Source organism: Pantherophis guttatus, chromosome 1, assembly GCF_059756535.1.
Source record: "Pantherophis guttatus breed Tessera chromosome 1, ASM5975653v1, whole genome shotgun sequence".
In the NCBI taxonomy this organism is placed as follows: domain Eukaryota; kingdom Metazoa; phylum Chordata; class Lepidosauria; order Squamata; family Colubridae; genus Pantherophis; species Pantherophis guttatus.
In genome coordinates, this window is record NC_142063.1 from 330,901,839 (window position 1) to 330,914,261 (window position 12,423).

At 39.2% G+C, this 12,423-nt stretch overlaps 1 protein-coding gene across 9 annotated transcripts in view; it reads left to right on the forward strand.

The window, feature by feature from the left end:
- CUX1 (cut like homeobox 1) overlaps positions 1-12,423 on the forward strand; it is a 358,675-nt gene that overhangs the window by 287,051 nt on the left and 59,201 nt on the right. For 8 of the 9 annotated variants that reach the window (XM_034420877.3, XM_034420880.3, XM_034420881.3 and 5 more), the window contains one exon: positions 344-646. The exons of the other annotated variant lie outside the window; for it this stretch is intronic. In XM_034420877.3, the coding sequence (XP_034276768.1) occupies positions 344-646 (303 nt within the window). The remainder of the gene's footprint in view (positions 1-343; positions 647-12,423) is intronic. 9 annotated transcript variants of the gene reach the window in all.

Consider the following 12,423-nt stretch of genomic DNA (forward strand, 5'->3'; position numbering starts at 1 on the left):
TAGCTAGACAAATGCAGGGTTTTTTTTAACTCTGAAAAAAGAATTTTTATACACTAATGCTGCATGTGTTTTTTTTAAAAGTTTAATTTTGTTGCTTTTGTTACACCCCTCATACCCCTCAAAGAGCGGGTTTTAACAATATTCTATAGCACGTGAGGAAAAGACCGTTTAAGAAAGAGGGAACAAACTTCTGACAGAGGGGAAGAGGTTAAGAGTATATTTCAAGTATCAGCCATTTTGGGGTCAAGTAAATAGCAAGGTGTTTTGGGAACAAGACCTAGATGCGGGACTATTTTGTTAAAAGTTAAGTTTTCCCTTTTCTTCCCCTCTGCTGATTTTTCAGAAAGCACCCCAAAGACCTCTGCCAGTTGCAGTCCTGCTCCCGATTCCCCAATGAGTTCCAGCGACTCTGTGAAAAGCTTGACGGAACTGGTCCAGCAGCCCTGCCCGGCCATTGAAACCAGTAAGGAAGGCAAGCTGCAGGAGTCGAGCGAGGCCTCGACTTCGGATTCCCACTGCACAACCCCATTGCCTCTCTCCGGCCATTCATCACTCAGCATTCAGGAACTGGTCGCCATGTCACCGGAACTCGATACCTATGGCATCACCAAGCGGGTTAAAGAGGTGCTCACAGACAACAACCTTGGTAAAAAAAACAAAAGAAGTATTTGTATATATATGTGTGTGTGTGTGTGTGTTTCTGATTGTTGTTACAGTAAAGGGTTTTTAAATGTTCGTTTTTCCTATTGTGTTGCTAATAGGAACATGTTTAAAGCAAGGTCAGATATCTAATTATAAACAAGTCAACAATCGTAATTATTTGGTGACTCAGAGAAGGCTTTGCACGTGGATAATTAATAGGGCTTATGCAAAATTTGTGCAGGGATCCAGCCAGTGATGGGTTTCAAAATTTTTTACTACTGGTTCTGTGGGTGTGGCTTGGTGGGTGTGGCACAGCTTGGTGGGTGTGGCAGGTGAAGGATACTGTAAAATCTCCATTCCCTCCCCAATCCAGGGGAAGGTTACTGCAAAATCCCCATTTCCTCCCGATCAGCTGGGACTTGGGAGGCAGAGAATAGATGGGGGCGGGGCCAGTCGGAATTTTTACTACCGGTTCTCCGAACTACTCAAAATTTCTGCTACCGGTTCTCCAGAAGTGGCCAGAACCTGCTGAAACCCACCTCTGGACCCAGCTCTTTGTACAATGCACCATATCTTAGCATTCCTCATATGATGATTGCCTTTCTTGCAGCAGATACTACCCTGTTTCCCCCAAAATAAGACATCCCCTGATAATAAGCCCAATTGGGCTTTTGAGCGCATGGCAATAAGGTCAAGCTTTTATTTCAGGGTTCAAAAAAAATATAAGACAGGGTCTTATTTTCAGGGAAACACGGTAATTCCAAATGTTCATCATTTTAGGAACTTTAATGTAGCTGCATTTTCAAGGAATCACATGACTTGACTAAAGATTAAGTTTACTGCAAGTGTATTTAGTGTTCAGGTAAAAAAAAAATGGATGGAAAGGGAGAGAGCTTTTGGGGCATAGGAAGCTTGCAGAGGTGCTATTTTTTTGTTTTAATTTGTTTTGTGTCTTCATCAGTTTTTGGCTCCTGGCAATTGCCTAAACTAGTCCCTGCAGTTTTCTTGGTAAGATTTTCAGAAGTTGGGTAGCCATTGCCTCTTTCTAAGGGCCGATAGGGTTTGACTGGCCCAGGTCACCCAGGTAGCTTTGTGCCTAAGGTAAGACTAGGACACACAGTGTCTTAACCACAACAGCAAACTGACTCTGGAGGCAAGCAGACAATCAGAAGACTGAAGCCCATCTGTCATTTTTATCACATTTCCCTCTAATCAATTTCCCACTAATTAGATTTTTCTCATTCCCCACCCATTAACCTCTTCATGAATTGTCTATGTATGGAGATTCTCAGTCATCCAGGTCATGATTGTCCCAAAGGTGCTTTTTCAAAAGGCAACTGGACTTTCTTAGTTTTTCCTTGAAGATGTTTCACTTCTCATCCAAGAAGCTTCTTCATAACTGGCGGATAAGAAGCGAAATGTTGTTAAGGAAAAGTAAAGTCCAGTGGCCTTTTGGAAAAAAACCTTCGGATTCTTCATAAATTGTTCAACCTCTCTGCATTCCTCCCCAAAGAAGATGGCACTGGCATAAACCTGAGAGAACTGCCTGCCAAAGCCAAGATTACACCAAAGCAATTTTAAAAAAAAGAATAATTATTTAGGATCACGCACTTTCTCTTTTCTCTCTTTTAATTGTGATGGATCGGAAACACCAAAAATGAGTCAATCATCAGGCTCCTATGGATTGTACCTGCATTACTATCACCTACTTTGGGGTTTTGTTTTTTTAAAAAGACAGAAAAATAGATGTACACATCACATGCAACAAACATTTAGCAACAGCTCAAGTTTTAGTCAATTAAATAAAATAAGTTGTTTTCTAGACATGAAAAAAAATGGAAGAATATTGTTTGAGAAAATCTCAGGACCTTCTTTGCCACAATTATTAAGCAAACCAGTGCAGTTGTTCAGTGAATCATGTGGCTGTTAAGCAAATCCAACTTCCCCAATTGACTACTTGTTGGAAGCCAGCTGGAAAGGTCGCAAGTGGCAATCACATAAGCCTGGAAAACATTGTAAATTCATGCCAGTGGCCAAGTGGCCAAATTTTGATTACAGGATTGTGAGGATGCTGCAACAATCATAAATGTGAGGACTGTTGTAAGTCATTTTTATCAGTGCTGTTGTAATTTCATATGGCCACTGAATAAATGGTTTTATGTCAAGGATTACCTGTGGATGGATGGATGGATGGATGGATGGATGGATGGATGGATGGATGGATGGACAGACAATAATTATGAGTAATAATTTGTGCAATTCTAGTAATATAAAATTATAAAATGTTCAAGAGTAAAATACAGTAGCCCTGGATTTATGACCACAATTGAGCCCAAAATTTCCATTGCTAAGTAAGACAGTTGTTGAATTTTGCCTCATTTTATTATCTTTCTTGCCACAGTTGTTAAGTGAATCCTTGCAGTTGTTAAGTTAGTAACAGTTAGTACAGGAGTCAGCAACCTGCGGCTCTGGAGCCACATGTGGCTCTTTCACCCCTCTGCCACAGCTCCCTGTCACTCAAAATATGCATCACAACCGCCAATGTGCGACACCCGCCGGCACGCAATTTATTACCCCAATAGGCCAACCATGGATAAATCCAAGAAAAGAAAAGTTTCAGAAGAAAACAGAACGTTTAATTCAACTACATATGCTAATTTTGTGGCCACTCAAAAAATAGTTAGGCACGGGAAGCGTTTTGTGGCTCCCGGTGTTATCTTTTCTGTGGGAAACAGGTCCAAATGGCTCTTTCAGTGTTTAAGGTTGCAGACCCCTGAGTTAGTAATTGCATTAAAAATTAGATAACAAAATGATGATGTAGTTTCTCAGAGCTTCATTGCTGCTTCTTCCAGTGCAGTATTGACTGGCACAGTATGTGTATGGCAAGCCTTCATATGCTAGCAAATTCTTACAGTAGGAATTGTATGTTGTTCAGTTATCCATATTTTATTAGAATAACCTAATATTAAGTTACTGTGCAGAATAAGCAAATAACATTCAAAATTTATTAGACTTCTCTAGTCCCGAGGATAATTTACTTATTAATGGATTGCTTGAGAATGAATTTCTAACTGGCCATAATCTAGAAAAAGACCATATTATCCTAAAAATATTATCCTAATAATGATTGACAAAATCATTTATCATGATTAATTCATACTAGTTAAACCTACCTCAGTGTTGGGGGTCATTATGATGAAGAGAAAAACAGTAACTGGTAAGGGACCTGTAACATTTTCCCATTGTTTATTAAGAAGAATAAAACATGAATAAAACATCTTTGAAGGCAAATAAACCTGAATGTGGGGATTTCCCAATTATCGTTATCTCCCCCATGATTCTTACAGTTCCTGAGATCAAAGAGATAGAAACAAACTTGGTATCCATTGTTTCAAAGTAAATTTATATTTATTAAATTCATTACATTTTTTTTCTTTCCACCAAATTGTGTTTAAGTGTTTCTGAATACATCAGGCTCTGTTTAACCAACCCATATTACTTATAGAAATTCTGTTAACATAAGTGTGGTTGGTGAGAGAGTGCCAAATGCAGGTGTAAATTGGGTCCAATGAATTCATTATCATTCACAATCGTTCCAGATTGGATGCAGAAATTGGGCTCTCTTTTTTTAGGTATCTTTTTTTTCTGTTAGGTTATTTTCGAAGCTTGCCTTCTCCTCTCCAAATGAAATGCTTTTATAGTTTGCCTCCAAAGATTTGACTTTCTGACTTCCAGATTACATTTTTTAATATAATTGTGGGCATGTGCAAATATGCATGCACCAGGAAAGCTGCTAGTATGGTACAACTGCTTGCTTTTAGTGCATGGTTGAGCTTCCCGTGATGTTGGAGGCAAAATTGTTGATGATGTTACCTAGTCTGGTAACAAAACGTTCAGAAAATAAATTGAAAGAAGTTTGGAGAGCAAACCACTGCCAAAATTGTGTGGCCTCTAGTTAAAAAGTGTTCTTAGAAACAAAAAAGTCTAAGTTTTCCTTGCATTGTCACTTCATGAACAATCACAGTTTATCGTATATTATTCTGTAATCAGAAAAGCCAAAAGTCACAGCAAACTATACAAATACAGATAGTCCTTGAGTTATAACTACAATTGAGCCCAAAATTTATGTTGCTAAGTGAAACATTTGTTTCAGTGAGTTTGTCCCATTTTACAACTTTTCTTGCCAGAGTTGCTAAGTGAATCATTGCATGTGTTAGGTTAGAAACATGGTTGTTAAGTGAATCTGGCTTCCTCGTTGACTTCACTTATCAGAAGGTCGCAAAAGCTGATCACATGACCTCAGGACTCTGCAACCGTCATAAACATGAACCACTTGCCAAGTAGCTGAATTTTGATCATGTGACTACAGGGATGCTACAGCAGTCTTAAGTATGAGAAATGGTCATAAGTCACTTTTTTCAGTGCCGTTGCAACTTTGCATAGTCACTAAGTGAACTGTTGTAAATCAAGGACTTCCAGTACATCCAGTTGATTGAAGCTGCACAATTAAAGGGTGCAGTCATTAAAAGATTTGGTGGTATGTTAGCAATTTAAGGTGGTACCATCTACAGTAGAGGAGATACAGTACTCCAAGTTGCAAAATATAAGAAATGAAATTTGCAAAGGGGAACTCGTAAGCGTTGGTGGCCAACACTGGAGTTGTAAAACAGGTCATTTTTGCCCTGCCCCATTCACTGTCCAGAATCTTTCTAATTGTAGTCATTCTTTTTTTGTTGTTTTATTTACTTTCTGTCCATGTAGGCTAGAAATGTTTAAATATTTTGTAAAAAAAAGTTACAATATAAAATTATTGCTTGTAATGAAAATTAATCTTTGCCTTCTCCAAAATCTCTACAGAAGCCACATTTCTCTGTGTGTTTCAGAGCGTACAGAAAACCAAGGTCCCTGATTCTTTTTCCTTTTGTACTTCAAGAAGACCATAAATAGTTGCTTTGATTGACACTTGTTCTTAATGTCACTTTACATAAACCTTTAATGCCCCTGCCATGATTTTTGTTTTTATGTGGCTGACATTACATTACATTCATTAGGTATAAATATATATCAGTGTTTCCTTTGTGCCCTCTGTTTGCAACAACTCTAGATTTTGTAGAGGTGAAATTAACCTGTTTCGTGGCTTCTGGTTGTCTCTATTTTAGCCAATGTTAGTAGCATTTCAAATTTTAGCATGAAAATAATTGCAAACTTGTCACATGCTAAGTGACACTATGAATAGCAAAATCCCCTTCCCCTCATTCCTCTAGCCCAGTGACAACAAACCTTTTTGGCACCAAGTGCCGAAACTGGAAGGCACACACGCTGGAGCCCAGAAACCCGAAGACCAGCTAGCCGGTGCACATGCGCACGCATGTGATCTTCTAGTTTCCAGTGTGCACATGAGCGCCGGCCAGTTGGTCTTCGGATTTCTGGCGCTCCGGCATGCACAAAGACCAGCTGGCCGGCGCACACGCCCACGCCCATGCCAGGAACCAGAAGAGCAGCTGTCGACAGCCCGCGTGCTCACAGAGAGGTCTCTGGGTCCCACCTCTGGCATGCGTGCCATAGGTTCGCCATCATGGCTCTAGCCTTTGTGTGACATTTGCATCCTGTTTTTCCATCAATAATTTGATTCCCTTACCCCCCACCCCACCCCCAATAATAATTGTTCCATTGCAGTGTGCATAGTACAAATTTGTTCCATGCTGAGATTCCTGCAGCATATAAAATTTTAAATAATCTCAGAGGTTCTGCCGATGACAGAAAAGGCTGCTGAATCCCTACCAATCCTTGCCATTCATGGAGCTGGTGGACCAATGGGCCTGCTCAAGTTGAGATGCCTTCTTATACTCATGCCCGTGTACATGAAGGATTAATGACGTTATTCAATTTCTTTTCCTCATTCTTTTTTTGTTGCATCCTGAAATAAGTGTAATGGTTCATAAATTTCCATGCAGGTTCTATTCACCTTTACTATATTTTATAAGTAACTCAAGGTGGTAGACATACCTAATACTCCTTCCTCCTCCTATTTTCCCCACAGTAACAACCCTGTGAGGTGGATTGGGCTGAGAGAGAGTGACTTAAGTCACCCGGTTGGCTTCCATGCCTAAGGCAGAACTAGAATTCACAGTCTCGAAGTTTCTAGCCTGGTGCCTTAACCACCAAACCTTCCCATTTCTCTGTTTAGGACCATGCCAATAATTGTTTTAAGTCTACAGTGTTCACTGGCAAACATATGTTATTAAAAAATAGGGTAGATATACAAAAAGTAGTCAAGATGATTAATAAATCCAAGCGGGCCAAATTCAGTCCTACATATAAAAGGCTGTGATGTTGGTTCCAAAGCCATACATGTGGTTATTAAAACTACAAAAAATATAGTAATAGTCAAACTTGTAGAGTATAATGCCGGCTGACGACCCCCAGGAAGAGAGCCTTCTCTGTGGTGGCACCTACCCTATGGAACAATCTACCCCCAGAGATACGAGTGATCTCCGACCTCCGGATTTTTCGTCGGGCCCTAAAAACTCATTTTTTTCAACTAGCTGGTCTGTCCTGATTTTAGGGTTAGTTTTAAAATTTTTAAAATTTTAATATTTATTTTAATTGACAAGTTTTAAATTATGAGCCAAATTTATAAATTATCTTAATTCTATTTTAAATTGTGATGTTTGTATAGATGTTTTTTATCTGGCTGTTCACCGCCCTGAGTCCGAAAGGAGAAGGGCGGTATAGAAATGCGAATAAATAAAATAATTGTTTTATAAAATCTGGCCCACAGGTTGGCTAATATCAGTAACACATTTCAATTTCCTCTCAGAATTGTAAGGCACATGTCACGTTTTTAATATATTCTCTATAGCAAAGTGACTAAGTAATTCCAATGTTAACAACTCAATAACTTTTAGCAACAATGGAGTCTTGAAAGGAGATGAGTTTCCATCTTCCTTTTGGCCACTTTCTGGCCAGAAGTCTCCCTTCTGTAATAAATGTCCTCAGAGAAATTTTTCCATCAGCTTGAATTTAAGGGGGAAAAGATTCTTGTTGAGGGTCAGCTGTAGGGAGAACTACTTCCAGAAGGATTCCTGAAGTAATAGATGTTGGAGGAGGAGGAAGGTGTTCCTTTCCCTTATGGAGATCAGTAGAAATATCACTTGCATGAGGAGAAAATTACACAGTGATTGCCAAAAGTCTAAACTGACTGGCTCGCCAGCATCTTCAGGACCTGTGTTGCTGACCTCCATGTTAGAATAAAGTATTGTGACAAGACAAAAAGAGAGAGAGAGAGAGAGAAGACATCGTTTTAGATAACTGCAGCCACCAGTGTAATTTTCAGATCTATAAATGTTGCTGATAACGGGTCCCTTGGAATTGGGTATATTGTGTTGATGACTGAACACAAGCAGTTATCGATGGTGAAATATTCACATCCAGATCCTGTTTTTGCATGAAATTTGGGGTGGAGGGAGGGGGCATTGTCAAGTTCTCGATTTCATGTATAGATATGTGGCAATAGTAATCTGCATATTGAGATGTAATTCGTCTGTTCTTGAATGTAAAGCCTTTTGCCACAGCTCTTCTTTTTCCTTCACTGAGACAATTTTCCTCCTCTGTGCTTCAGTTACAGCTAGAGAAAACTCCACTGAATCCCCCTCTGTATTCATTCCACTGCCCAGATGTAGAAGAAAAAAATACCGTAAGCTCCATAGGACAAAAAGAAAGTTTCCTCACACACCCTCCATCCTCATCCATCTTCTTCGTATGGGGACCTTTTCATCCAAGAATAGTCCAATATGTTGAAGGTTGCCTAGAAAGCTCAGAAACCTCTTGAAAACAAAGAGGAATGTTTGATGTAATCCCAATCCCCCACTTTTCTTTTCAATATATCATACCGTAAGTTTAACTGCGGCATAAAAGAGTTCAGCTCAAGAACAAGACTGAATGCATCAAAATGCTGTGCCATTTTTATTTTTTTAAACTGCTATAAAAGCAGCATTAGCCAGAATAAGCAGTTTATCTAAAGTGAAAAGGTTTAGCAAAATGGAAAGATCTGTGTCAGGTGGGGGGAAAAAATGTCTGAAGAGACATCAGTCCCCTTGAAGACTGTTTGAAAGCTGCCGATGAAAACTCCTTTGCTACATATCCAAGGTGGGAAAACCCATTGATGAAAGCACCTCCAAGTAAAAGGTTCTTTGAACCATCATGTCTTCTCCCCACAATAAATAGTGCTTAATTCTATCAATCTCTTGATATGCTTCTCTTCATTAATTAATAGATTTTGGAATATTTTTAAGTGTTCCCCATCCACAGAAATAAAGACAATCAATATGATTATCATGTAGATAATAAAACTTTTAAAGAAGAAACTGAGAGCCTCTGTTAAACAGTAGGAAGCAAAAGCATGTTGGATGTTTTATTCAGTATAAATTAATGATTAAATAATAAGTACATTGATAAATAAATAAATATAAATCCAATATAAAATATTGAAACCAACCAATGCAATGGCAGGTACACATCTTTTAAAATCAGGAGCCATAGTCATACAAAGGAAACCATAGAAGGTATGGAGATGAGAAGACACTGCTGGCAGTTTTCATTATGATGGCTTGAAAGAGACCACAGAGGGAAGAGAGGAGTGCTAATGAATACTAGTTGCAGAGATCCAGTAGCAAAAAGGGGTTTTGATTACTGTATTACTGGTCTAGAATGCCACCTCACCGGATTGGGCATCAGGCATGCACATATTACTTTGTTTGCTAATGAAGTGACCATCCCACTTACCCATCACTCTTTGAGCCAAGTTCAGGAGTCGGCTTTTGGCATGTAAATATTTTGTGTCAGTGGCTAGGCACCAGAATTACACAGTGATGCCTTATTAGCCAAGGAGGGCCTTCTTCATGGTAGTACTTACACTCAGAACCTTTCTGAAATTATCGTGACATTATTATATCCTTTACAGTTTGGGGGGAGACTTATTGTTCCATCTGGGACAGGCCTTCCCTGTTATAAATGGTGCATGGAACGGTCTTTTGCTTCTATTTTTTCTTCTCCACCAGGACATTTTCAATTAGTTCTGTTTTGTACTGTTTTCATTTCTTGTTTCATTATTGCATTTTATAATTTGGAAAATGATTTGAGATTGGTTTTCATAGGAGATAGTTTTAAATGTGACAGATAACAAATAAGTGGAGCCAATTACTCACAGGTGGTAGATTTCTTTTTCCTGAACGTGTTCAAGCAGAGGATGGAGAGCCAGGTTATTCATTAAATTTATGTGCCATCCATCCCACCATCAAACCATCTTATTGGAGATAGTTTGATTTGGATTCCTGCAGATAGCAGAAGGTTGGACTTGCTGGCTTAAATCCTTCCAGAGTTTGTTTTGTGTCTATGGTTGAATCTTTGTCACCACATGGACTCATTTTGGAAGCGGTTTCCCATTGTCTCCTTCATTAGGGTTGAGAGAGAGTGAATGGCCTTAAGTGAATCAGTCTACTGGTTAAATAAGTGGTTAAAGCCTAAGACCTTTAACTTTAACTGAAAGAATTCAATTCTGTGCTTCTGTTGTTCTAATGGAGCTTTGGTGAGTAGGTTGCATTGCCTTCCCATTTTGGCACCTTGCAGATGGGTTAGACTTCCAGAATGCTTACCCAATTATAGTCTCAACATATCTGGAGGATAATGAGTTAGGCAAGATGGCGGCGGTGTATCCCGTAAATGTTTCCAGCAAGGCAATGCTTGCTAAAATGAAATCAATCCAAGGAAATTATTTCCTATTTCAAAAAAAAATGTTGCTGCATAAATGACATTTATGGGATGCAAGAAGAACAGGGAAGACAGACATATTTTTGCATCCATCCTTTCAGTCACCACTGCAAAGATAAACCAGAGCATCCTAGGAATTGGGAACGTTCAAATTCGTATAATTGATATCAAATTGGAAGGAAAAGTACGGTAGTCTTTTTAAGTTTCCACAGATTCAGGTGTGCATGTGAACTGAGCATTAGACTTGGAGCAGACTCATTCACTAAGAAAGTTTCTGTGAAAGGCAAAAATAGAAAAAATGAAAACTTTCTATCCTGATAGTTAAGGTTCATTTGGTCTTGGAATTTTTAAAAAAACACACAGTTTGCCCTCCAGAAGGCTTTGGCATGCCAGCGGCTGAGCAGGGAGCAAGAGTGTGCCAGGTTGATTGTTTGAATGGTTTCGATTAGCTTAATGGAATGGCACTCTTATGAAGCCTGATCACAGTACGGTTTGAGCATCTGGTGCCCTGAATGGCAGGAGCTGACTAAGGAAATACTGGTTGGAAATTGTTTCAGTCTGTTTGCTAGTCTTTGTTTCCATTATCTCCCTTGTAAGGTCTTCAACCTTGGAACAGCAGGAAGTCCTCCCAGCTAGGAGAATCAGTCTTGTCCTTTTGCCCATGAAAACAGCAACCTGGGGGAAGGACAAAGTTATCCAGATAATTAGACCTTCAAAGAAATTAGGGAGGAGGGGCATTCTTGTACATTCGCTCATGGGCCTACATTTGAGTGTAATTTATTTGGTTTGAAGTTGCAGTCTTGAAGTCTTGCGGCTATCATAACCATAATCGATTGATTGGGATTTGCGTGAGGAGATGCCCTACTTTGGGCACAACACATGTGCTTCATAGACTCCGGTGACTGGCAGGCAATATGAATATGTTTTTATCTCCTTACAAGATTGATATCCCATCTTTCATTCCGTGAAGGCAGCAAACATAGCACTCTCTGAGGGAGGCTTGGCAGAAAGAGATAGAAGCTGGCCCCATGTCATTACAGGAGCTTCCAGGAGTAAAATCTGGGACTCCAATGGTTCCAGTCCAGGCCTTAACTATTATAACACAGTCATAAATTTTTGTAGAATAGGCCTTTCTACCCTCAAAAGGCATTATGCATTTCTTCCCTCAGCTTCATTTTCCATAAATCATTTCAGGAACTCCAGAATCAAAAGGATTTTTTTTTTAATTTCCATTGTGGATTTATATCCCACTTCACTGCTGGAGTCTTTAAAGCACGTCGTTAATTCTGATTTTAATCATATCTAATTTGGATTACAGTATAATGCTATTCTATCCCACTTTTTTTTTTACTATTATTTGCATGTCTGCTTTCATGAGATCACTTTACAAGCCTTTACTCTTTAATGAAAAGCATTAATCATCAGTTGACTTTTATTAAATAAGAAAGGTTTTTAGGGAAAAATGTATGAAAGTATATGTTTGTCTAACGCTAGATCATTGTTGGATTTGGTTTTGTTTGCTTTTTTAGTTTGTTGTTTGTTTGTTTATCGGGTTTAGAAATTGCCCATGTTCCTTAGAGATGCCTTCAAGTGACTGCCTGGACATTTCCCCGCAGTTCCTTGGAAAGATTTCAGATGTAGCTTGCCATTGCCTGCTTCCTTGGGCTGAGAGAGTGACTGGCCCAAAGTCAACAAGCTGGTTTTATACCCAACAACCCACAGTCTCCTGGTTTCTAGCCTGGTACCTTAACCACAATACCAGGCTGGCTCTCACTGTACAGAACTTCAAATACCAGAAGGCTGATAGTGAAAGTAGAAAAGTTTGAGCATGCCACTTGCTTTGGTGAATACCTGTTGGAGGTATAGCCCTTTGACAGTCTTGGTTGTTGCAAGGTGTTGACCATTCAGATACCCTTTGTTAAAGTGTCTCTTCTTTGTTACATGTTTAAAAACTGATTCAGAATCCAAAATGATTTAAGAGCTTCTGAATCAAAACGTTCCTTGTATCATGAC